This window comes from Podarcis vaucheri (genome assembly GCF_965113315.1).
Source record: "Podarcis vaucheri genome assembly, chromosome: 4".
NCBI classification, from domain to species: Eukaryota; Metazoa; Chordata; class Lepidosauria; order Squamata; family Lacertidae; genus Podarcis; species Podarcis vaucheri.
In genome coordinates this window covers 81345796-81370127 of record NC_138762.1, presented here as the reverse complement: position 1 = coordinate 81370127, position 24332 = coordinate 81345796, and the positions used below count along the sequence as shown (strand labels likewise).

The window sequence follows — 24332 nt, the reverse complement described above, 5'->3', positions numbered from 1 at the left end:
ATGCAAGATAAAAAAACCCACAAAATACATAATAAAAACAAGAACAACAAAAACCCCACCGCAAACCAATAATTTAAAAGGGTATAACCCAAAGGTCCTCGATTCTTCTAATCAAAACCCTGTGCTCTAAACCCCGCCCCGCATGAAAGAGAGGCCGAATAGATGCACAGGTGGTAGTCGCATCTTTGAAATAGACTCGTGGGCGGGGCGGAAACGGAGAGAGATTCGGAAGGCGCTTATAGGCTGCCGAACCCTTCCTTTCACCTCTCGCGAGACTTTCCTGAGGAACGAGGGGTCTGGCTCTCGCGACGCTTCCCGGCAAGGGTTGGCGGTTGGCTGGCTGAAGGTGGGGGGGGGGGAGTGGGGGAGGATGAGGACGCTGAGAGAGGTCGCTGATGCGCGCGAGAGACGCCGTCGCTGACGGCCGGCGGAGGGCTTTGTGAGAGGCCCCCCCATGGAGGCTCCGCTTCAGCGGGAATCCCCGCGTCGGGTACCAGAGACCCCTCCGACGTCCCCGGGGCCGCCGCCCCCTCCTCCTCCGCCGCCCCCGCTGCCACCACCGCCATCCAGCTTGCCGCCGCTGACGGGCAAACCGCAGCGGGAGGAGAAAAGAGCGGCTCTGAGTAAAGTGAGAAGCTGTTGGGGGGGGGAGGGGCGGAACAGGTGGGCGGGACTCCCTTCCAGCACCAGGGACAGCGCGCGAGGCAGGGCGGGGCAGTGGCTTCGGGGTGGGTGGGTGGGCGTGTGCGCGCGCGCGCCCGCACCAAGGTGAGCAACGCTTCGAAAAGGGCCGGCGCATGCGCAGAGAGGAAGGCGTTTTGCACTCTCCTCCACCTGCTGGCCCAGCTTTTTAGCTAAGGGGACTCAGGACCTTGGTTCATTATTACAGTGGTACCTCGGGTTTAAGGGGACGCGGGTGGCGCTGTGGGTAAAAGCCTCAGCGCCTAGGGCTTGCCGATCGAAAGGTCGGCGGTTCGAATCCCCGCGGCGGGGTGCGCTCCCGCTGCTCGGTCCCAGCGCCTGCCAACCTAGCAGTTCGAAAGCACCCCCGGGTGCAAGTAGATAAATAGGTACCGCTTACCAGCGGGAAGGTAAACGGCGTTCCGTGTGCTGCGCTGGCTCGCCAGATGCAGCTTTGTCACGCTGGCCACGTGACCCGGAAGTGTCTCCGGACAGCGCTGGCCCCCGGCCTCTTGAGTGAGATGGGCGCACAAACCCCAGAGTCTGTCAAGACTGGCCCGTTCGGGCAGGGGTACCTTTACCTTTACCTTACCTCGGGTTAAGTACTTAACTCGTTCCTGAGGTCCGTACTTAACCTGAAACTGTTCTTAACCTGAAGCACCACTTTAGCTAATGGGGCCTCCTGCTGCTGCTGCGCCGCCGGAGCACGATTTCTGTTCTCATCCTGAAGCAAAGTTCTTAACCTGAAGCACTATTTCTGGGTTAGCGGAGTCTGTAACCCGAGGTACCACTGTATTATTATTTATTTATACCCTGCCCATCTGGCTGGGTTTCCCCAGCCAGTCTGGGCGGCTTCCAACAAAGTATTAAAAATACCAATCAAACATCAGACATTGAAAACTTCCCTAAACAGGGCTGCCTACACATGTCTTCTAAAAGTCTTGTTTATTTCCTTGACACCTGATGGGAGGGCGTTCCACAGGGCACGGACCACCTTTGTCGCCTTGGACAAGCCACAGTCCGTCTCAGACCCTTCTCCGCATCTGGTTAAAGAGGCAGGCGATATCTTAGCCACCATTACCCACCCTATTCACTTTCGAAAGGGGTTCCAAGTCAGTGTTAAGAGTGTGTAGTGTTGTGTAGTGGCCAGTTGGGGTTCAAATCCCCACTGGGCCATGGAATTTTGTCCTACCTCACAGGGTTGCTGTAGGGAGGAAGGGGAGTCGGTATGCTGCAATGAGCTCCTTGGAGGAAAAGGTGGGATGTAAATGTAATGCATGTCAGGAATTGTGAGAGTTGACCAGAGACAATTAATATTTCATCCAACAGAGCTTTACTGTTACTGAAGGCAAATGAGCATAATGATCACAAATCCAATACATTCAGGATTGGCAGACCGTTATGCTCATTTGTTTAAGTTTTTGCTCTGCTAACTATACATTGGAGTTCTGCTTTGGAGCAATATTGAGTAGAATTCCATGACCGGAATACATGTGTTGAGGCCAGACCTGGGGACTAGAATCATTTTGTCTTCTAAGAAATTGGTTGCAATTCTGAGTAATACTAATGGGAGGCGTTTATTTATCCAAACATGGAATAAAAATAATGAGACAAAAACTCCTGAATGGTTGTCCTCAGTTTTACATGTGATGCTTTCTAGGTAGTTATACGGCGGCTACCTCCTAGCTTTACAAAGGAGCAGCTGGAGGAACAGCTACATCCACTTCCTGCTCACGATTATTTTGAATTTTGTACCTCTGATCCCAGGTGAGAACATAGTCAATTGTCTATATGGGGGGGGGGAGGCATCTTAATCATGCTTGCATCACGCTATTAATACCAACAGGATCCAATTTTGTCTATACTACACTTTAAAAACAAACAGAATTATGAAAAACATATATAATATTAAAGCATTTTAACTAGTTGAATGTCTTTGAAATGCAGCTGCCTTATTGTTGTTATCTACCATAATGTATGCCTGTGACATCATGGATTTCTTCCCACTAGTCTGGATGTGACACAGTGACCTTTGAGAATATGATGAAAGATTCTCTAAAAATCTACTTTATATATTGTGGTTATTAGAGCCACAGTCTAGCTACTTCTGTGTTTAAGGACATTTAGGGCTAGTTCACATATGTTCACCTCCTCTCAGGGCATACAAGTCCTTACAAAGCCTCTGAGAAAGCAGGGGTCATCCTAGTGGTATTTTATTGAAACAGGTGATAAGAGTTCTAAAGCTTGGATGGCTCTTCTTTTGCCTTCCTCTCAGAGCTCATGTTCTGTGAGTTATCATCTCTTATCTTTCTTCAAATAGAACAAAATGTTTAGGTTATGAGAAAGAGCGAAACTTAAAAACACTGCCAACATTTGCAAATTTTGTAAGGATATGAGGCTTTTAAGTTACATGATTGTAGAACTGCAGTGGCCTGGTCATGTAATCCCTGCTGAAAGTGGGATCTCAGCTTTTGTTATGTCATTTTGGGATATATTGGAAGCCCAAATTAGAAGCACCAAAACCGCGCTGGTGCAAAATAGAAGTTCTGATCCAGACACATCATTTGGTCTTGTTTGATTTTGCTGTGGAGTCTATGGCTGCTATCCTACATCCTGCATTCATGGAAAGCAAGGCGCAGAGACGATTCATTAGAACAGTGTTTCCCAAACGTTTTTGGGCAACGGCACACCTGTTTACTGAAAAAAAATCTCGCGGCACACCACCATTAAAGCCCCGCCCCATGACGTCAGCGCGCAGCGTCACGCCGGGAGGGACGCACAAAAGTGAAAGTTTTTTCCCTCCCCCTTGCCGGGGAACCTCCAAGCTTTGGGCAGGCAGGCAGGCAGAGCTGGGAAGGGGGTTTCCAGGGGACACGGCAGCTCCTCGAAAGGCTTCTCTCAGCTGCGCTCAATCCTCCTCGGAGAGGATTTCCCCTCCGGTCCCATGCCTTCGTTTGGGGCATCGCTCCGGCTGCTCCCTCTCCCGCCGCGCAGGAGCGATGCCTCTCTCTGGCTCTCCCTCCGCGCAGGCTGAGGGAGGGAGGGAGGTGCGCGTGTGACCCGTCTCTGCTGGGAGACCAAACCCAGCGAGGCAGAGTCGCGCGGAGGCGCCCAGGCAGCGCTGCCGGCTGCGAGGAGGAGCGCCAGGCAGCAGCAGGAGGCGCGGCCTCTCCTCGCCGCCGCCGCCCCGCCTCTCGCCGCCCGACTCGCCCGCCTCCCTCCAGGCATCTCGCGGCACACGAGGCAACGTCTCATGGCACACTCGTGTGCCGCGGAACACCGGTTGGGAAACACTGCATTAGAAATATCCTTCCCTACCATTCTTCCATGTCTGCTTCACTGCTCTTCTAGACACATTGCAATGAAACCATTCCATTATCTTTCATTTGAAGCCCTCTCATGTCGGATCTTCCAGCATTCATGATTTCTCAGGCCCTTTGTACTCAGACTACTCAGCCAAAGGATGAGTGGATTCACTGTAGCCTAGAAAACACTGTATCCTTGAAGGTGAGATGCAGGAGGACAGTGACTAAAGGATGGGCTGGTTGAATTACAGCATACTTGGACACTGAGTGGAAAGTTATATGTACTGAACTTAGGCTTCGGACATTCCGCATGTAACAAAGCATCTCATGGCTTTTAGGAGTTTTTAGCTAAGAAGTTTCTACTTCATTATCATTTTTGATTGTAATCCATGGGGTCACGAAGAGTCGGACATGACTAAACAACAACAATCACTATTTCATCATTTTGAACTGCCCTGAAATTTGCGGATGAACGGCAGTATAAAAATAACAACAATAATTTCATTTGATGTGGAGGAATATAAAGCATGCCTACTTTGAAATGCCAATCTAATGTGGATAAACATCAATATTAATAGAATTAATGTAATTTATACTTTTACCTTTCTTCCTTTTAGAAAAACATAACTAACAAAACATTCACTTTTGTTTCAGTCTTTATCCTCATCTCTACTCAAGAGCATATATTAATTTTAGAAATCCTGATGACATCCTTCTTTTTAGAGATCGCTTTGATGGCTATGTCTTCATAGACAGTAAAGGTAACCCATTCCTTATTGTGGCCAGAAATCTAAAACCCACACAACTAGTTCTACATGTTCAAAGGGTAGATAGTTTGTTTTTCTTAAACAATAGCTAATCTTTCCATGTAATAAAAGAAAAGATACGTCAATATTTCCAAAGTTCAGACTTGCCAAAGGTGTACCATGTTTTAGAAATCATGTTTGTGTATGCTGTAGTCAAAGTTTCAGAGAATTCTTACTTGACCTCCAAAATGTTGCATGATGCTTGATTATGGTAAACTCAGAAGAACACAAAGTTAGATGGGGCCTCACTGGTTCTCATTCAAGGTTCTCTCAGTAGCAGGAATCTACCCAAAGCCATCCTTTTATGCACATTCATTTCCGTTGATGGGACCCTTGTATATATAACTGGAAATTACCTTGATAGGTCTGTGATTAAGAAAGACAAGGTTGTACTTTGAAATCAGTTGAAGTTTTCAGATAAGGTTAATGTCTGTGTAGTAAACTGCTATTGATATATTTTATCTATTTATTAAATAATGTATCCCTCACCCTTAAGTAGGAATGCTATCCTATGAATTACAAGAGACTGAATAAATCACTTTAAAATGAAGTATAACCATACCATACATTATCTAAATGTTTTGATCATTCAGTATTGACATCTTTGTTGATATATTAGTTATTTTGAGCTATGTTACATATTTTTTTGCCAGGTTTAAAGAAATAAAAATGAAAAGGTTTATGTGCCAACTGTTTAAATTGTCTCCAGTCCACGTCTACTTATAAGTGTAATAGTGACCATGGATTGAGATTTACATTTGCACTAGCAGATGTACCTAGCTAGAGTAGTGAAGTTTCAATAAACATTGTGATGCAGATGTGACCAACCCAACACATATCTGTCTGCAATGGCACTATCTGTGCTTGTATTTGCCTACGGCTTTTTTCTTCTGGATTAAGACAGTTTGTCATAAACTAAGTCAGTGGAAAATAAAATTTCCAATTTTAATTCAGGTTTTTATACTCAAGGACCTGGGAATAAGTTCCTCTTAGTCTCAAAATGTGCATATTATTTACCTTTAGTCACTCAGCCAATGTGTGGTTCTTTCAAGGTTTAGAATATCCAGCTGTTGTTGAATTTGCACCATTCCAAAAGATTTCTAAAAAGAAGCTGAAGAAGAAAGATGCAAAAGCTGGAAGCATAGAAGATGGTAAGCTCATTTTCATGGCAAAAACATTTTCCTGATTTACTGCGCTTAATGGTTAATTTCTCATATAATATATTTGACATGCAACGCTTAACTTTCTTTTCAATGGTTTTTTTCTTTCATAGATCCAGAATACAGAAAATTTTTAGAGAGTTATTGTGCAGAAGAAGAAAAAATATGTGCTAACCCTGAGACTCTGCTGGGAGAGATTGAGGCAAAAACAAGAGAACTCATTGGTCTGTTAAGCTGATCTCCTCCATTAGTGAATGCTTCTGAATTATATGATCATATTTTATTAGCCCCACATTAGCACTCTTGAGGTTACATTCATTAAATTATGGTTATCTCTAGCACCATTTCAGAAGTTCTTAATAAAAAGAACATCCCCTGTTTATTCTCAAACATTAGCTGAACAACAGATTTGGAAAGCTAGCACTCTGCAGGCCTGTACTATGTCCATATAGCTATGAGGTTTGTGAGATATCATTAGTAGTATTTTATGATCATGAACTGTTGGTGGGCTAAGGGTATAAATGTAAAAGGTTTTAAACCTAAAACTCCTTAATTTCATAACTTATTGTGTGCAATGCAAGTTTTGTGTGTTATACTGGCCTCTATAACACTGATACTTATTTGAGATCATAAAAGGCACCAGTTGGCTATCAGAAATACACAAAACTTTTCCCCAACCTGTGCCACTTCTCCTATAATCAAGAGATTATTCTACAATAAAGAATAGGTTGCTCTGTTGTTTCAGCCCTGTCTTCCATTATGTTAATCTTAAAATTGAAAGTTTCACTGAAAGGGAAGTTTTGCTGAAAGGGATTTGCATTGGAGTTTGATCCCAATTAAAGTGAATGAGATAAAAACAAACTTTTTGCAAACTCAAGGTCTGGAATTGGAGGGGGCGGTCAAAATTCTACCAGCTTGGTAAAATATTTCATTTAACAACACAGTAACTACTACTTTATATAGATTCAGCAGTTAATAAGCATTCAGTATTGAATGCTGAGGATGATCTCTAGGATGAAACTCCTGGCTTGTTATTAGTAACTTCCCTAATTATTAAAAACGTTATGCAGACCATTTCTGTGGGTATTTATAATACTCAATACATACTGTAATCTTATTTTACCAAAATTGTGGAAGAAATCCTAATTACTTTGATAATCAGATGGTTAATAAAATGGAGTGTGGAAAATATCTAAATAATATGCACTGCAATCAAAGAGATAACAAGGCATTTCCATTACATCTCGATCCTAGTTATATACATATGAGAGGACAGAGTTGTGAATAATGTGATTCCTACTCCTATAAGACCCAGACAGCATGTTCAAGGATTATGAGAGTTGTATTCCAACAATATATGGAGAACCACAGTTCCCCCCAACCCATTATCCTGTCCTGTGTTACATTAATAACACCTGTAAAAAGGGAATGTGGGTCAGCTGAACTGACAGTTTTACCTATCATTAGGTTGCTGAACAGTTTATGTCTGCCAAGGAACCATACCATTCAACAAACCAATGTAGGTGATCTGATAATGTGGAACTGCTTTCCATGATGCTCCAATAATATATGAATTGGATGTTTATAGGATTTGACGTGGAGTAGTGGTTTTGATATCCATTTCCACAAACTTATATTTTGATCCAAAATGTATACATTTTAAGGACTTACCTATCCAGATAATTAACTGTGGGTCAATACAGCATTAAATATGTGTGTTCTGGTGTAAGCTGGTAGTTAAGAGCAACAGGTTATGCTCAACATATGTGGTTCAAATCTTTAGCCAGTTGTGGATTCACTGGCTGCCATTAGACCATTATCTCTTGGCTCCAGATCTATAATGTTTATTACAACAGACTGTCTTACAGGGTTGGTGTACGGAACCTTCTGCCTGTGGGTCTGTTTATTTATATAGATTATTTAGGCTCATCAGGCCTCCCCATTTAGTCCACAAGGACATTTCAGCTAAAGCACAGGCACCATCCCAACAGCTGTCATATGCAATGTCAGATGTGGGGCAGATAATGATTGTGCTCAGCTAAAAGGAGGTTTGAAGTTGATTGTCGGGTGTTGCCAAGTCTCATGCAAAGTGCTCTGCGAGACCTGTGTTCACACTATCATTATCATATCATCAAGTGATTGACAGGTGGACAGTCCTACCTGTCAAACCTGGCCCACTATGGGTGGGGAGAGAACAATCTGGCCCTCAGGTCAAAATCAGTTCTCCCTAATCCACCTGTTGTAAGGATTGTATATATGAGAAGTGTTTTGAGCACTTTGGAAATTATTATTGATTTTACCTGCAACTGACCTGCTTGTGTCTACTGTGAAAACGTACAGGAATCAGTGTAGGCACCACCAGCAGCTAACTTTTACATGACACTTGAAAAAAGTGTGCAGATTGATGTTCCAATGCTTTTGCCACTCATTTCTATCACTATTTGATCAAGATTAAAATTATGATTTTGTACACAGGTAAATCTTTCCCCCATTGTTTTCAGGAGTTTAACCATTAACTAGATGCTACTTTTGCACAAATCTGTAGGAAGAATTTTACACAAATGTGTATTTCATTAATAGCAAACTTTTCAAGGCTAATTTAAGACCACGCATGCAATCAAAACACTAACCAGTCAGGTAGAAGATGGTATAACAGTATTGTGCAGCAGTTTTTTCCTTCTTTAAATGGTTGCATTCATAATTTTTTTTATAGAAAAATAAAATATGATATAGACATCAAGTAATCTCAGATACTTGTCTAATTTTACTGATTTTCCAAACTATTATGATAAGAAATGAGTGGCTTTATGTAATAGAGTAACAGGGACTTTCTATAGGGCCCATTACGAAATCGTGTTCATTGTCATATAGTAATTACATATTTAAATCTTGAATGACAAAAAATCTCATTTATAATCAATCTTACGTATTAGAAACGAGATACTATATCACTTTTTGTGTTTTAGCTAGAAGAACAACACCACTTTTGGAATATATTAAAAATAGAAAATTAGAAAAACAGGTATGTTTGTGTTTTGGACTAAGCCCTAAACTTTGTGCTTTAAGTTCTTTTTAATATTTCTACAAATCTACATAAAACATTTTCGATGTTTTAGAGAATCCGAGAAGAGAAAAGGGAAGAACGAAGGAGAAGAGAATCAGAAAAAAAACGCCTAAGGGAAGATGAGAAGCGGAAGCGCAGAGAGGAAGAAAGGCGTAAAAGAAAAGAAGCTGAAAAGCAAAAGAAAATGGCTGAAAAAGAAATAAGGATCAAGGTATTTTTTTCCTGCTATCTCCCAGATGTACCAGATGTACCAGAGTTACTGCTCTTTCAGATGTACCAAAGTTACAGTAGGTTAGCTTGATGTGTATCCTTACCCTAAATGCATGCATGTGGAAGAAGTCTCATTGATTTCAGTGCTTCCATGTCAGTGGCTTAGGACTATAGCATTAGGAACATAGGAAGTACTGTATATTCAAGTCACTGAATTCAGCCAAGTATTTGGATTCCCTATTACAGAATTTTTATTTTTAGAGGGGTTTTTTTGTAGAGGGCCAAACCTATCTGAGCACTTGTAGAATCTGACTTGCATTGCAAAGTAGAATCTGTCTTGCATTGCAAAGTAGATGAGTAAATTTCCCACTCCTAACTCAAGAAAGTAGTTACCATTTTGAAGTTCTTTAACGGAACTGTTTTCATTGGCAATTATCTGTGTCAATAAAATATGGTTTCAAATTCTGGAAATTTCTTCAAATCATGAAAGTAAAAGCAGAATTAAATTTTATGTTGCAAAACTAATAACCAGATCTTCTTTTTAAGCTATTTCTCCCCACTAATATACAGAACAGAGAAACATCACAACAGTGATTTGAATTCTAAGATAAGTTAACTTAAGGAAGGTTATAGAATGAAGTTTTCCACCTCTCTTTTTATCCCTACAGCTGCCTGAGTCCCCGCCCCCCAAACCTTTTGAGCGAGGGAGAGGGTGATGTGGGATGGTGGAATTACCCAAAATTAGGCTTGGATGAAAAGATACATTAAGGAAGCTCACAAATGAAAAGTTTTCAATTCCCTCCTCCACCTAGCAGCTCCTGGGTGCCATCATACATTGTTGAGAAGGGCCCCTGGGTCTCCAGAGAGGCTTTTCAGAGGTTATGGGTAATGTGAAACTCCTACTGTGAACTCCCTACTGTGAGCTTCCTTAGATTATCTTACATTAGGATCAGTGTCAGCATATAAAAAGCCAAATAAAAATCAGGGACTGAATAAACTATATCCTTGCATGAATTAATACATGTCGTAATAATTGTGGTTCCCTCTTGAGATTCTTTAGAAAAAGTCCAGGGGACAGCATCCCATTTCTGGCAGAATGAATTGTGCCCATTTGAAAGCAAACGGATATCTTTCCACATATTTACATATGTATACACACATAATATCATACATTTATGGTGTATTCATTGCATTCTAAACGTGAACCGTATACTATTATAGTTAAACAATTCAATATATTTGAAGAGCAGATTTGAACAGAAAATGCCAGAACATTAGAGGGAGTTAATGCTTTGTCAATTAGTTTCCATATTATCTATAATTTATTTATATATTTAGCTGAATTTGTATTAAGAGACGCTGGTAACTTTTACAGTTCAGTTATTAGGTCTAGATATGACATTTCTTCTTGAGGGTTTCTGTATATTTCAGACCCACAGCAGCAGAACTGCCTTGCATCAGGAATGTGGAAACTCTAAATTATTTCATCAGTGCTAAGCAGTTATAAAATGTAGTTTATTTCAATGGGCGATATCTTGGTCTGTGGTTAATTCTCTCACTGAAATTAGGCATACTTGTTTAAATGCTTAATTGTTGCTGGATCGTGATAACATCTTTTTAAATTGATTTTGAAAGCTGATGTCATATGGGTGGGGGTTTTTGGGGGGAGGGGCTAAGGACACATCAAGCAAGTATGCTATAAGTGAATTTTCCTGCGCGTCAGTGTATTCTGTAAGATATGAACATTTGTAAAGATGTAGAAAACACGTTTATAATAGTCATATATTTTACAAAAATATTTATTAGCTTCTTAAGAAACCTGAGAAAGGCGATGAGCAAGTCGCAGAAAAGCACAGAGAAAAAGAAAAAGCTGACATAGACGAGAGTAAATGGGAGAAATCACCTGGGCACGGGAGTATAAAATCTAAGCCCCTGGAAGGTTCGCTGAAAGAACTTAAGGAGAAGTAAGTAGTGCTTTATCTTGAAGATGGAGTTGCATCCTCAAGGCAGTTTAAATTGGTACATCCCTTTGACTTAAAACCTCTGGGTTTTTCCAAAAGTAACCACAGCTTGTCATCTGAATCCAATAAACTATATTAATAGATTTAATTATAGTTTGGGAAAGCTTTATGAAGTTTTTCTCTGTCATCCAACATGCTTATATCACACCGCTGGGAGCTGATATTATTCTGTAAACCCTCCGCCCCCCAAGATCTTAGGATGAAGGACATTATATCAATCAATCAAATAAATAAATAACCAACATTTGACATCCAAAGCTAGGCAAGTTATAGAAAAAAAGGAGTAACCAACTCTTGACATTCTGGGACTCCTAGGATCTGTAAGTCTTTACCTTATACTAAATAAATTACTGAATTCCCAAAACCCTTCCTTTTTTACTTTAATAATTATAAATAAGATATGTAGCACAATCCTGTGCATACTCAGAAGTAAATACCTACTTATCTAGGAGTAAGCCCTATTGAAGGCAATGGGACTTACTTCTGAGTAGACATAGTATTGCACTGTTGGCATAGCTGGCCCTTACTCCAACACCACTAAATAAACTGGGAGCTTTGTTTAGGCATCATGTGCCTTGTTACCTGAGTTTTAAGTAGTTTGTTTTTTTATGTTTGGATTTTTCATTTTTTAAAACACAGGTCTCAAAATGATAGTGATAAAGAGCAAAGAGATTCAGAGAGAAGATTTCGTGAAAAAGAACCTGAGAGACAAAGGTATCGACTGGATGATAGCCGAAAGCACAGAAGTCACTATGAATTTGACAAGTTTGTGAGAAGGAATGAAGATGAGGTGAAGTGGGGAAAAGGATACAGCCAAGATCGAGGGAAGAAAGTGAACTACAACTACAGCTTCACTGTGGACACAGTAGACAAACTGGGTAAAGAGGACAAGTGTGATGACATGGCATCCAAAAAGGAGCGCATAAGAAATAAGGTTCTTTTATTCATTTAGGTTAATCTTTCATTAGTAAAATTACTTCAAGGTCATACAAGATTTGCTTTTGACATCTCAGCATGAACTTTTTAAACATTTGATTTTCACTAAAATGAAAACCTCCATTTTTTTAACTCGGCAAAAGCTGTTAAAGTGATAGGTATCGGAATCTGTCTTTGCTGCTAATGATGCCTCTGTTTGCATTTTTAAAATGCATGCTTTTATGAAGCACAGTTCTTAGAATCTGGGTTGTTTTAAAAAAATGTTTATCTGTTTTAATAAACACATGTCAGAATGCTTATGCTCTCCCTGATAACCTATACTCATCTAATCACTCAAAAATATTGTGCCCTTATGTTTGGACCTACTATATTACTGCTAAGGGAATCAATAGCCCAAATGATCTAAGTTGAAGTAACGTTGCTACCAGTTGAATAATAGGAGGTAGAAACCATGATCGTTACTTCAGTTGAGTACATAGTTATCTTAAAAAAGAAGCAGAAACTAATACAGCGGTACCTCAGAAGCCGAACAGAATCCGTTCCAGAAGTCTGTTTGACTTCTAAAATGTTTGAGAACCAAGGCACAGCTTCTGATTGACTGCAGAAAGCTCTACAGCCAATCGGAAGCCACAGAACTGCAAAGGAAGTTTGGGTTACAAAGAACGTTCACAAACCGGAACAATCACTTCCGGGTTTGCGATGTTCGGGAGCCAAAACGTCCAACTGGCAAGGCGTTCGACTTCCGAGGTACGACTGTATTATGAAGATTTTCAAAGTAAAGTAATTTAACAGTTTAGCTGTTGTTAATATTGATGTAGCCCAGCAAATCGGTAATTTACACATGGGTATCTTTCTTGCACTTGACCCTGTGGATATGTGTAGCTGCAACATTGCAAAGAATGAGTTCCTGTGACCCAGCAACAACAGCATTCTTCGTGCATTAGATAATCTGGCTATGCTGCTTGTCCAAGTCCACTTACATGTGAGCCACATTTAATTCCTTAGGACATAATTCTGAGTAGATGCGGTTGAGATTGTGCTGTTAACTACAATTTATCATGGATGTGCAGCATGATTCTTAACAGGTTTACTGAAAATCAAGTCCCACTCACTTCTACAGGGCTTGCTCCCCACTAGGTTTGTTCAGAATTGCAGCTTTGGTCTTATGGTACTGTAAGGCCTTGTCATTCACTGGTTAGAGACAGAGGAATGGTGGGAAGAAGGCTAAGAGCCTGTGGGGTGGTGGTGGCACAACGATGAGTGGTCGAAGGGAAAAGAGGGGGAAGACTGGCAAGAGGAGGTGTTAAAGCTGAAGAGGTAATAGGGTTTAGTGAGCTGGGAGAGTTTGTGTCAACAAGAAGTTATGGTTAAGCCCTTACTGGCTAGCTAGATTATTAAATCAAGCTCTACTTTGAAAGATTAGCTATTAAGTTATTATGCTACCTTTATACCTTGGAAACTGAATTGTCTTCATGTTTGAAACTGTTCGTGCCCATATTTGATTGCAGCCAAATTTCTTCTAGTTGTTCTAACGGATTAAAATTTTGTGAAATTTGCCATCTTTGGTAATGTGTTCTTAAGCATCACTTTCCTCCCAAAACAGCAATCTGAATTTGTCCAGTATTCTTTTAATTTGCTTAAAGTACTTGGCTTTCAGGGGCTAAGAGTGAGGTAATAAGTGTCAGATTGCTGACACCTAGTTTTCCCATTTGTTGTTAAATCGGTTCGTCAAAAAAGTCCTCTTTTCATTCACAGAACAGTTAAGACATTTTGAGATCTCCTGTGTGGATAATAAATGATTTTCTCCAAGTCTTAATCTCCTTATTTTCTGCACAGGATCGGCCAGCCATGCAACTATACCAGCCAGGAGTTCGCATTCGAACACATACGGGGTCTACAAGTAGGTCCTATGACTGCACTGAAAAGTCTTCAGAAGAAGCTTATGATAGAAAGTATGAAGCAGACAATTCACCTGGAGGTGGCTCTGAGAAGAGCGAAGAGGCAGAATAAAACAACATGGACAGAAACTTCAGCATTTAAGATTTAGTGTCCCGCAAAATAATATATGTTCTCGGAACTGGCCCACCATTACCAAGAAAACTTTTTTATAGTTTTCTAGTAGAAGTTTAGGCCACAGGCAACGTTACATAAATGTTACAAGAGAATATCATCACTGTGCACTTACTCTGTTTCCAGCTATATGCATGTGAAGGCATCTTTCATCCCCATGCATATAGATACGTATTTGATGGTATGTTATGATAGCAATAGCATGACTTTTAAAGGCTGTTCTTCAGGTGGATTTCATTGCCATTATCACTGACATGTTACGCAAATACGTGCCTCTATACATAATGGAGTGATGGCTCACATAGGCATAGGGCATACTGTGGCTTGAGAAGTGGGAAAGGTTTTTATGACACAATGTTATTGAATATTACAGTAGAATTCAGGATTTTGAAGCTTCTGGTAGTACCAGCATATTTTGAGGTTTGTGTTTTGCATAAAACATTTCTGAAATGTTCCACTCTAGGGGAATTCTTTAAAGCATGCATTTCCATCTGTTTTAACCAAGGCATTTTATGTTCTATAAATTGCATTAACAGATCTCAGTATGACAAGACCATGAGAATAAGACATTATACAGAGTGTAGCTGTATTTACATCAGTCGGGAGAATAACACACAAGTACATTAGCCTGGCCCTGTAAGGATTTCAGTCCCAGTTTAGTATGTGCATTGCTGCATAAAGAACTATAAACAACAAATTACCCATGTAATTAAGATAATGTTTAAATGATTATTACAGGACAGTACTCAACCGCAGGATCATGGGTGGTTAAAACGCACAATTTGCACATTTGTGTCCAGTGTCTGCAGGCCTCAGTACCTCAATCCATTTACATTGGTTTTCAGGGGTAAACGAGGCAGAAAGGCAGCATGATCCATCTATTATATTTGGGGTTGTGCCAAATTCCAGTGAAGGAGAGTGGAAAGATTGAAAGCCTAGTATGTGCAGGTGGGATGGGAGTGCTAAAGCTTTCCTTCTAGCCAAAAGCTGCTTCTCCCTCCCAGCAAGCAGCTAATGGATTGCAGCTCTGGGTCAGTTGCTCCTGCCTCCAAGTGCTTCTCTTCCACCGGGAGTTACTTTCAGACTCAAAACCCCATCTGAAGAAAACCAGCTTTGGGCAAGCAGTTTCAAGGGAGAAAGGGGGGGAGTGGGTCAGCACTTTCTGCCCATCCTGCTTTATAGGAATCCAGAAGCAACCCATGGGTCTGGTGCTATAATGTCTAATTTGCTCTTTCATTTGCTAGAACATCAGGTAAGTGTCTGTGTTCTTTTATTTCCGAGTTGCTTTTGCCTTGTAAAAGGTTTTGTATGTTTAGACCAGAGAAAAGCCTGAATATTTAATGCTGTGTCTGTCATGAAATAGCATATTTAAAGGTTTCGCCACTTTTTAATATGTGATATAAGTGACATTGTTTTGTATGTTAATACTTCATATAGTATGTTTTTACATAAGTCACCAGTGGAAACACTTATGTTGGTAGGTAAAAGCTATGGAAATAGAATGTGTTTGAGGGAATAAACTGCTACGACTGTTCCCTCTGTTTATTGTGCTCGTTAAGAATCCATTTTTTGTGTATATATTCTTGTTCTTAGTAAGCAACTGCACAGCCCTTGAGATCAGAGCATCACTCTGACAATACTGATATGCTTTTTGTTTACCTGAAACACAGATCTTCTTTTGACTACTTTTTACATCATGTCCTCAACCTTTTTTTACTGTCATCCTATCAGCATTTGATTGTTCTAATGTAAATAAAGGGGATCATCTAGACCTTCAACCACTAGAATATTAAACTGAAATCTGATGATCTGAATAGTGCTTCGCCTGGTGTGTTTTACTACTATACCAAAACGATTAAAAAATAGGATTCATGGATTAAAAATAGCAAACCAGCTTCAAAAGTACTGTGCTAATCTGACTCTCCACTCGATTTCAACTATTCTTTTGTTTCCCAGATGATAAACCAGAAAAACTAGACCAAAAGTTAATAACAACAATAACAAAATTGATGTATTACTGCCTTTCACCCTAAGGCTTCAGGGCAGGTCCCAATTTAAAATACATTTAAAATAATTTAAAACAAATTACTCTCACAATAATATGATGGGGCCTAAAAATATACATCTCAAGTGTCAAAGGCCAAGTTGAGTTGTGTCTTCAGCATATGATTAAAACTATTGTGCACTTTCTCCCGGAAAAGGCAGAAACACAGGGGACCTACTGGATCTCACATTACTTTTATTATTTATACACATGATTCTCTCTTGCTTGCGTCTCTGAATTTGAGAAAAATTGTGCAATTATTTGCAACATCTTAACATGTTTTTGAGAAGTAAACAACACACAACTTGAAAAGCCATTTCCCTACATTTACTGCTAGAGAACTGAGCTCTTGCCGCTTCTAGAACACACAGATGCATAGGCATCTGAAAAGGAAAACGCCATGCACTTCTGCATCATGAAGAGTATTTATGTGATCCAAAGCTCACTGATGCTGTGAAGCGTTTATTGTCCAAAAATGCCAATGCATTACTATGTTGTGTGTTCATTATGAATAAGGTTTTACGATGTCACTTTGTAGCTTCGGCTTTGTCTTCTGTATATTGTTACATGCATCACTGGGTACAGGCTTTTTCATTCCTGTGTACCAGCTTGGTGAACTTTTGAAATAGCAAGTCTTGCCTCTGAAGACAGTTTTTGTACCTAGATTATTTTAGCTGAAGTGGAATGCAGGAGTCTTGCAAGATAATCTGCAATCAATTTCAGAAGAATGTGGTCTGCCTTCTTTGCATCCGTGGCAAAAAGCCTGGTCTTTGTCTGAAATTAGTTGGCTTCTTGTAAGCTGAAACCTTGACAGTTTGTATATCAAAAGTGTATTTATCTTGTACTCTTTTTCTTCGTTCCCAAAATTCTTCAGTATTGCATAGCTAAAAGATAAATATTTGCAATATATGATACATAATACGTGTGAGTAGGCCAGATTCTCATTTTCTTTACAATGTATTTGTTTGCTTTTAGACTACAACATAACTTGCAAATCTTTTGGTCTACTCTTAAACTCATATTCTGGTTCTACAATGGTAACTGCCACTGGTAACTGATCTTACTTGCTACTTCTGTAAAGCTCCATTTAAACAAAGTCTATATATTACTAAAATTATTTAGATTGCATCAAGATTACATATTTGTCAGAATTTTTACCTGCCGAAACCTTTTACATGTTTGTGACAATTGTCTTATATCGTCTGTATTAAGAAATGACAGGATGTGTATGATCAAATGGTCAGGAATTCGACTGAGGAAGTCATAGTGTCCTTGACATAAGCTGAGAATGTAGTCTAGCGTTTTCTTCCCAAAGACACCTTGCATTTGTTCTGAGTAAAAGAAAAAATATACAAGCAAACAGATTTTAAACAGGAATACTGCCAAAGTGAAAGGCACTGTGCTAAGCTAAATGGGAAAGGGCACATACAAAAAAAAAAAAAAGGAAGAAAGAGAAACTTCATTTCTATTTCATTCATTCTATTTCATTCATTTCGATTCTATCATTTCATCTATTGCTGTTTCCTAACTTACCTGGAAGTAAGGCTCATTGAACTCAGCATGGTTTACTTCTGAGTATATATAGGATTGCATGGTTGTTCTATTAATAAATATAATTAATCTGATACCCAATGACTGTGAAGACTGAAACTTAGGCTACTTCCAGATGACCTGTTTATTGAGCATTCATTCTGATTTGTTTATAGGAAAGTTAAATATCAAGCAATTGTTAACTCACCCTTTCCAGTGCATTTCCCTGCCACTTTCCTTCTTGTAAAAAGTCAGTTTTTGTGGGGAAGTGGGTTTCTTGCACAAGAGCGCCAAATCAGCTTTAATTCTGCAACCTGAATTTGCCACTATGTGATTGAATCAAGCCTGAATACAGCAACAGTCTGGAAGCACCCGTAAGCCAGGTAAATCCTGTGCGTTGGTGGAAAGCCTGATACAAGAAGGGCAATTCAGTCTATCTTACTAAGAATAGGCAATTTAGCACAGAGTAAAGGGCAAGCTGCCATGATAATCATTAAGTAGAATACTAATTCTGAATTGCCCAGGCATGTCATACTGAAAGGCATATTATTTGCACTCACCAACTATGTTTAAAGCAATTCTTGTTCTTAAGTGCAATGCACACACTGCAGCCCTTTGCACTCTGGAAGCCTTTTAGGTTCCAAATATAAATAAAAATTGACTTGAAGTATAATTATATTAATCAGAAAGGCAGGAAGGCTTGCTGTGTGTGCTTAAGGTATTAGGAATGATAAATGGATTTCTCCATAGCTACCACACCATGTGGTCTAGCACTATTCGTTAAGTACATAACCAGAACAAACAGCTAAGTCTATAGAAGGAATGAATGTCTTAAAAAGCAACAGGGGACAAAACAAAATTAAATTTAACCCTATGGAGTAAATGTACTAACTGCTTGGCAGTTGACACTGCATTCCATTAGTGTGAAGTATTTCCATGGAAAAAATGAGAGATTGGGCAGATCTGTACCATACATTTAAAGTACATCCAACTGATGCTTAATATGCAACTATGGCCACCTCCAGACAACCTCTTTTAAAGTCTTCATCCTGATTGGTTTGGGGGGAGATTGGACGGCACTGGGTGAAGAAAGAGCTGTCCCATGCTTTCCTTTCCACACAAAAAACTCAATCCTCTGACAAAGCAGGTATGTTACACAAAAGTTCCAAATCAACTTTAATTTGCTAGTATATGATTTAATCCCTCCTGAAAATAGTGACATTCTGGAAGCACTCTAAGTCAGAGTTAAGATCTGATTCTACAAATGTTCTGGAAGAGCCATCTGCAATAGGCATTTGGTAAAGGGAGAAGTGGTGACAATATCAAGAAAGAAAAAAGATTTAGTGTTAACTTGCCAAAACAAACCAATTAAAACCCTATTGGGATCAAATGGTAACCACCCCAAGATGGTTTGCTTATGCTGGTTAAGTGCCATTAACACTCAAAAGTCAATGTTATATCCAGTGGTTTTTTTCTGGGGGGACGCAGAAGTATGCATACCCCTAAATATTTTGTGAATCTCAGTTTGGCCTCATTGAGGGGCAGTATTTCGATATGAGTAGGAAAATGAGAGTACCCCCAAACATTTTTAAAGAAAAAAAGCACTGGTTATATCTGTTTCTTTGGGTAGTTTACAAGTTGGCTCTTTTCAGCCCCAGGTGATTGTATCAAGGCTAGTGCCACTCACAGAACTTTTCCTGGACTGACTTTTCACACACTGCTGCAAGAGTTGCTTTTTGAGTGCTTGCAGCAACTTGGATGCAGCATCAGCCTGTCGTCCAATTGGCAGAGGACATGACACCTGCCATGACATTATGTCACTGGTGGTTGTAAGAAATGATGTAGAGATTTGACTTTTAAAGCTCTTTTTATCTTATAAGACATATTTCTCCCACTGAATAAAATTTAAGGTTGATTTACATATTGCGGATTGCAACGAAGCTAACAATCCATTAAAGCACACCTCCCATTTTCATTTCCCTTCAGAAATTCCCTGCTCACTAACTTCATCTTTCCCAACATCACCGAGCCAAGAAGTGAGGAGAGATTATCAGTTGCAGCAAGACTAGTTTATGCCTAGTTTACGCCTAAGCATTACCTGACAGCAGGGATATGGCTCGATATGGCTACTGATGGATTTTTTTGGCAAATTGAGGGTTACATTTTAAAAATCCGCTAGAGATGTTCTGTTTTTCTCTGACTAAATGTTCTGTTCTACTGTATAGCATGACCTTGGTTGATAACATTATTCAGCATATTGCAATACTATGCTATTTGCCAGGAAACAGTAAGATAAGGAAGTAAGCCAATGCACTGTACGTCTTGATGTCATTCTCCTTGGGACTTTGTCAGTGAAACTCTTTTGTCAATAATGCAACTGCTGAGCAGGGATAACTCCATTTAGCATGGGGTATAATTTCTAACTAAATGGAAATTAAACTGTGATTTAGTAGGTGACAAGGAATTGGCAGGGTTTTTATTTTAAAAAATCCTCTATGTCAGGAGTAGCCAACATGGTAACCCCCCCCCATATGCTCCTGGACTACAACTCCCATCATCCCAGACCACTGGCTATGTTGGCTGCAGCTAATGAGAATGTGAATCCAATGACACCTAAAGGGCTACATATTCACTGCCCTACAGAATGGAATATTAGACGATAATTTCTATAGACCTGGTCTATCAATAGCGTACTCTTGGAGAAAAAAAGAACCCTTTTTAGGATTCATGTAAGTTTGACATTTAGTACTAGCTTCCTTTTTCACTGGTTTAAAAGTATTTTGATGCTGCAACTTAGTATGTTTAACCACTGTGCATTTTAATAAGTAATTTTACTTTGAGAGCCTAATGCAGTCATTCTCAATTGTTTACCATCCAGTTTATTTACATTAGCCATCCAATATTGATCTGAAATTCAGACTGACTTCTTAAACCATAATTTGTAGTTTCAATTCTCTATCCCCAGAAGGAATGTAAAGGAGAATAAACAAACAAAACCATTGAAAATCTGAAATATAAATACAAAAATAAAAACAATTAAATGGACTACTCGGGAATTATCTGAGGTTTTCAGTTACGCTCCTGTGATCTCACTTTATGTTTCAAACTGCCAACCTAGCAATTCGAAAGCATACCAGTGCAAGTAGATCAGTGTTTCCCAACCGGTGTTCCGCGGCACACTACTGTGCCGTGAGACATTGGCTGGTGTGCCGTGGGAGGGAGGCGGGCGAGTCGGGCGGTGAGAGGCGGCGGCGGCGAGGATCCGCGTCGAGCCGGGGGCAGCTCCGCGGTGGTGGTGCCGAGCGGCGGGGCAGCGCATGCAAAAGGGAGGAGCGCGAGAAAGCGGAGGAGGAGGAGGCCGGCATGTCCGGGCAGCAGCAGCAACAACAGCAGCAGCAACTCCCGGGGACGGCTCCTCAAGCCCCGCCGCCGCCCCCTCCTCCGCCCGCTATCGCCGCCACCACCACAACAGCCGCCGCCGCCTCAGTTGCCGCCGTCCCTCAGTCCCTCGCTCTGCTGCCTCCTCCCACCCCCAAAGCTTGGAGGTTCCCCGGCAAGGGGGAGGGAAAAAACTTTCACTTTCGTGCGTCCCTCCCGGCGTGACGCTGCGCGCTGACGTCACAGGGCTGTAATGGTGGTGTGCCGCGAGATTTTTTTCAGTAAACAGGTGTGCCGTTGCCCAAAAAAGTTTGGGAAACACTGAAGTAGATAAATTGGTACCACTGCAGTAGGAAGGTAAACGGCATTTCCATGTACTCTGACTTCTGTCACGGTGTCCTGTTGCACCAGACGTGGTTTAGTCATGAGAGCCACATAACTCAGAAAGCTGTCTGTGGACAAAAACCGACTCCCTCGGTCTGAAGCAAGATGAGCGCCGCACCCTATAGTCAAGTTTAACTGGATTTAACCGTCCAGGCGTCCTTTATGTTTCTAGTGCAGTTGGAGCATTTAGGTAACTCTGACTATTCACAAACAACCAAAGCTGCAATCCTAACTGTGTTAGAAATAAGTCCTATTGAGTTCAGTGGGTCTTACTCCCAGTATGTGGATGGAATTCAGTGTTTCACTTTTACGAATGTTCCACCTGCACAGCCAAAGTTTATTAATAAGAAAAGTCAAAAGAAATTTAAGACCTGAAATCCAATCCTGAGCAAGTTTACTCAGATGTAATACCAAACTGAGTTTCATGGCACTTCATCCCATGGAAGTATGCCTAGGATTGCAGCCCAAATATTCATCCCAAGGTTGTGTGATCCTATGCACCCTTTCTTGAGAGTAAATCCTCTTCAACAATGCAATGTACTTCCAAGTAAACATACATAGGATCAGTCTGTTATAAGACAGTCCCATTGAATTCACTGGGGCTTATTTCAGAGTCAATGTGCACATGATTAGGTTGTAAAAGCAGGAATATGGCCGTTAGACACAGCACAACAACCTTTTTTTCAGAGGGGTGGGTAATCAAAATTCTATTATTTCTTTGCCCACTCAATACTTGCTGTGTAATGGTTCATCCAAGAGAAAATCTTTATGGGGTTTCTTCACTTCTCTTGGGCAAATCCTTTCTCGATCTGGTCGAAATGTAATCCTCCAGGACTGCCAGATAACCTAAAGCATTCAGATTTAAAATAATGAGTCAGGTTGGGCATTATTATGTCCTATTTTATTTTGTCAAAAGCCTAGTCAGTCCAGATATAAAGCAGAAAATGCAGGACTTTGTAATGACCTAGATCTGTGCAGAAATTAATTAATTGCATTTCTTACAAAAAGAAAAGCAAACAATGATAGGATTACCACCATTTGTTTGCTTTCCCCTAGCAGATCTGCCTGAACAGCCATGCTTGGGGTTGCCCACCTTTCTCTTCCTGGCAGAGACCCTGTGCCTTTATCAGCTATCCAACAAATGCAGATTTCTCACCTCTCTTGGGCTTTCTTCAGTAAAACACATTCCAACCAGGGAGAGAAATAAATCTATCTATTTTTTACCTCATTTTTTGTGATGGTCAAGTGATGGAAGTCTTTACTGGGAGGAGGTGCCTGAGTGTGAGCTTCATAGAGTTTCTCCTGCAGCAGGGAAGTCATTTTGACACTGTCTACTTGCTTTCAGCTTGCAATAGAGATCACAGGCTCCCAAGGTTGTTTCTATGGACTCTATACGAGAAGGACTTGACTTCAGCCCACTCCACGTGCTCTATAAATACATGGCTAGTGTTTGCATTCCTGAACTCAGGTTCTTTACCCAAGGAGGACTCAGGTGTTCAATATTTATATCACCAGGAGGATAATATTAAAAACAAACAAAAACACAGCCTAATTCTATGCATGCATTGTTTTTTTCTAAGTCCCACTGGTTTCATAAGCATGTTTGCACTCCCCACTTTCCAGGAGTAGTATTACAGATGCCAGAGGGTCAGTTACCTTGGAAGAACACAGCACTTTCTTATTTTTATTTCCTTTAAAAAAACCAAAAACATATCTGTTTTTTTTTCTAGGCTTCAAAACTGAGCATACAAAATCAAACAAGCAATCATTAACTAATTCACACAATGAATTTTGTTAAAGGAACATCAGTTGTTGCTGTCCCCATCCCCAAAATACACAGCCTTAAAACAACAAGCTGCAAAAACTCAGATTTTCATCTCGTTCACTGGCTAGCTTCTGATGGCCAAGCTGTGACTTTTAGCCCCCACCCAAGCAGGCAACCTACATCTAGTATGTAGTAGCTGCTGCCTATTAAAAACTTCTATTTTATACAGTATTGAGTCAACTTCAGTTTATTAGTCATTTATTTATTATAGGCAGGAATATATAACAACCATATTAAAACACAACACAAAGATAATAAAATAGTAATAGTAAATAAAATCACTAATAGATTGGTAACACAACCTTTAAGAAAAAATTCCTGCATTTTATTGTTGTTACTAAGGAATATGCAAGTCTCTGTAAGTAAAAATTTTAAAACTTGTTTTGAAGTCTGTGGTCTGTTTCATTGAAAAAGGGGGAAAGGGAGCCAGCTGCCCTAAGGCACTGGAATATAATAAATATTTTTTTAATGCCAAAGTTGTCCCTAAATTATTATATGGATGCGAAGTATGGACTACAGCAATATCAGGTAACTTGGATCGCCCACTTCATATGTTTCTGAGATCTCTTTCTGGCGTCCCGAGATGTGTCTCAGGTGCAGCCCTACGACTCAAGTTCGCCCAGTCCTCAATTGTTAAACGAGCATGGAGCTGAGCCATTTCCTACAGCTTCCACCTACTAACATCGGATGCTCGAATTAGAGGTGGGTTTTCCAATCTGATCCTAAGAGATATTCATAATTCCCCTTGGAAAACTACAATTAACCTCAAATTCCGCTCTGTTCTCAATTTGAACTGTAAAACTGTTCTTAACTTAGAGTGTATCAGCCCGGCGGCCCTACCTCTAATTAAAAAGAAACTACAGCAACTTGACTTTTCTAACACAGCTTCCTATGCAAGAGGACCGTGTTCAGGCCTAG

General features: G+C 40.4%; 2 protein-coding genes across 3 annotated transcripts; one reads left to right on the top strand and one right to left on the bottom strand.

The window, feature by feature from the left end:
- Window positions 1-338: 338 nt before the first annotated feature.
- Window positions 339-16067, top strand: UPF3A (UPF3A regulator of nonsense mediated mRNA decay). Of its 2 annotated transcripts, none has more exons than XM_082218743.1 (10): window positions 339-628; window positions 2342-2448; window positions 4641-4747; window positions 5845-5943; window positions 6066-6176; window positions 8919-8974; window positions 9069-9227; window positions 11033-11190; window positions 11887-12181; window positions 14020-16067. In XM_082218743.1, the coding sequence occupies exons 1-10, from the start codon at window positions 455-457 to the stop codon at window positions 14191-14193; spliced, it is 1440 nt and encodes a 479-aa protein (XP_082074869.1). In that variant the 5' UTR covers window positions 339-454; the 3' UTR covers window positions 14194-16067. The 2 variants fall into 2 exon arrangements, with proteins under 2 accessions (XP_082074869.1, XP_082074870.1); XM_082218744.1 differs by having other exon boundaries at window positions 340-628; window positions 11887-12125.
- A 408-nt stretch (window positions 16068-16475) lies between these two features.
- On the bottom strand, window positions 16476-23874 carry LOC309530182 (F-box only protein 36-like). Its single transcript, XM_082218902.1, has 4 exons — window positions 22814-23874; window positions 22327-22435; window positions 17456-17628; window positions 16476-17181 (listed from the first exon to the last, which is right to left on the bottom strand). The coding sequence occupies exons 1-4, from the start codon at window positions 22907-22909 to the stop codon at window positions 17017-17019; spliced, it is 543 nt and encodes a 180-aa protein (XP_082075028.1). The 5' UTR covers window positions 22910-23874; the 3' UTR covers window positions 16476-17016.
- Window positions 23875-24332: the final 458 nt, after the last annotated feature.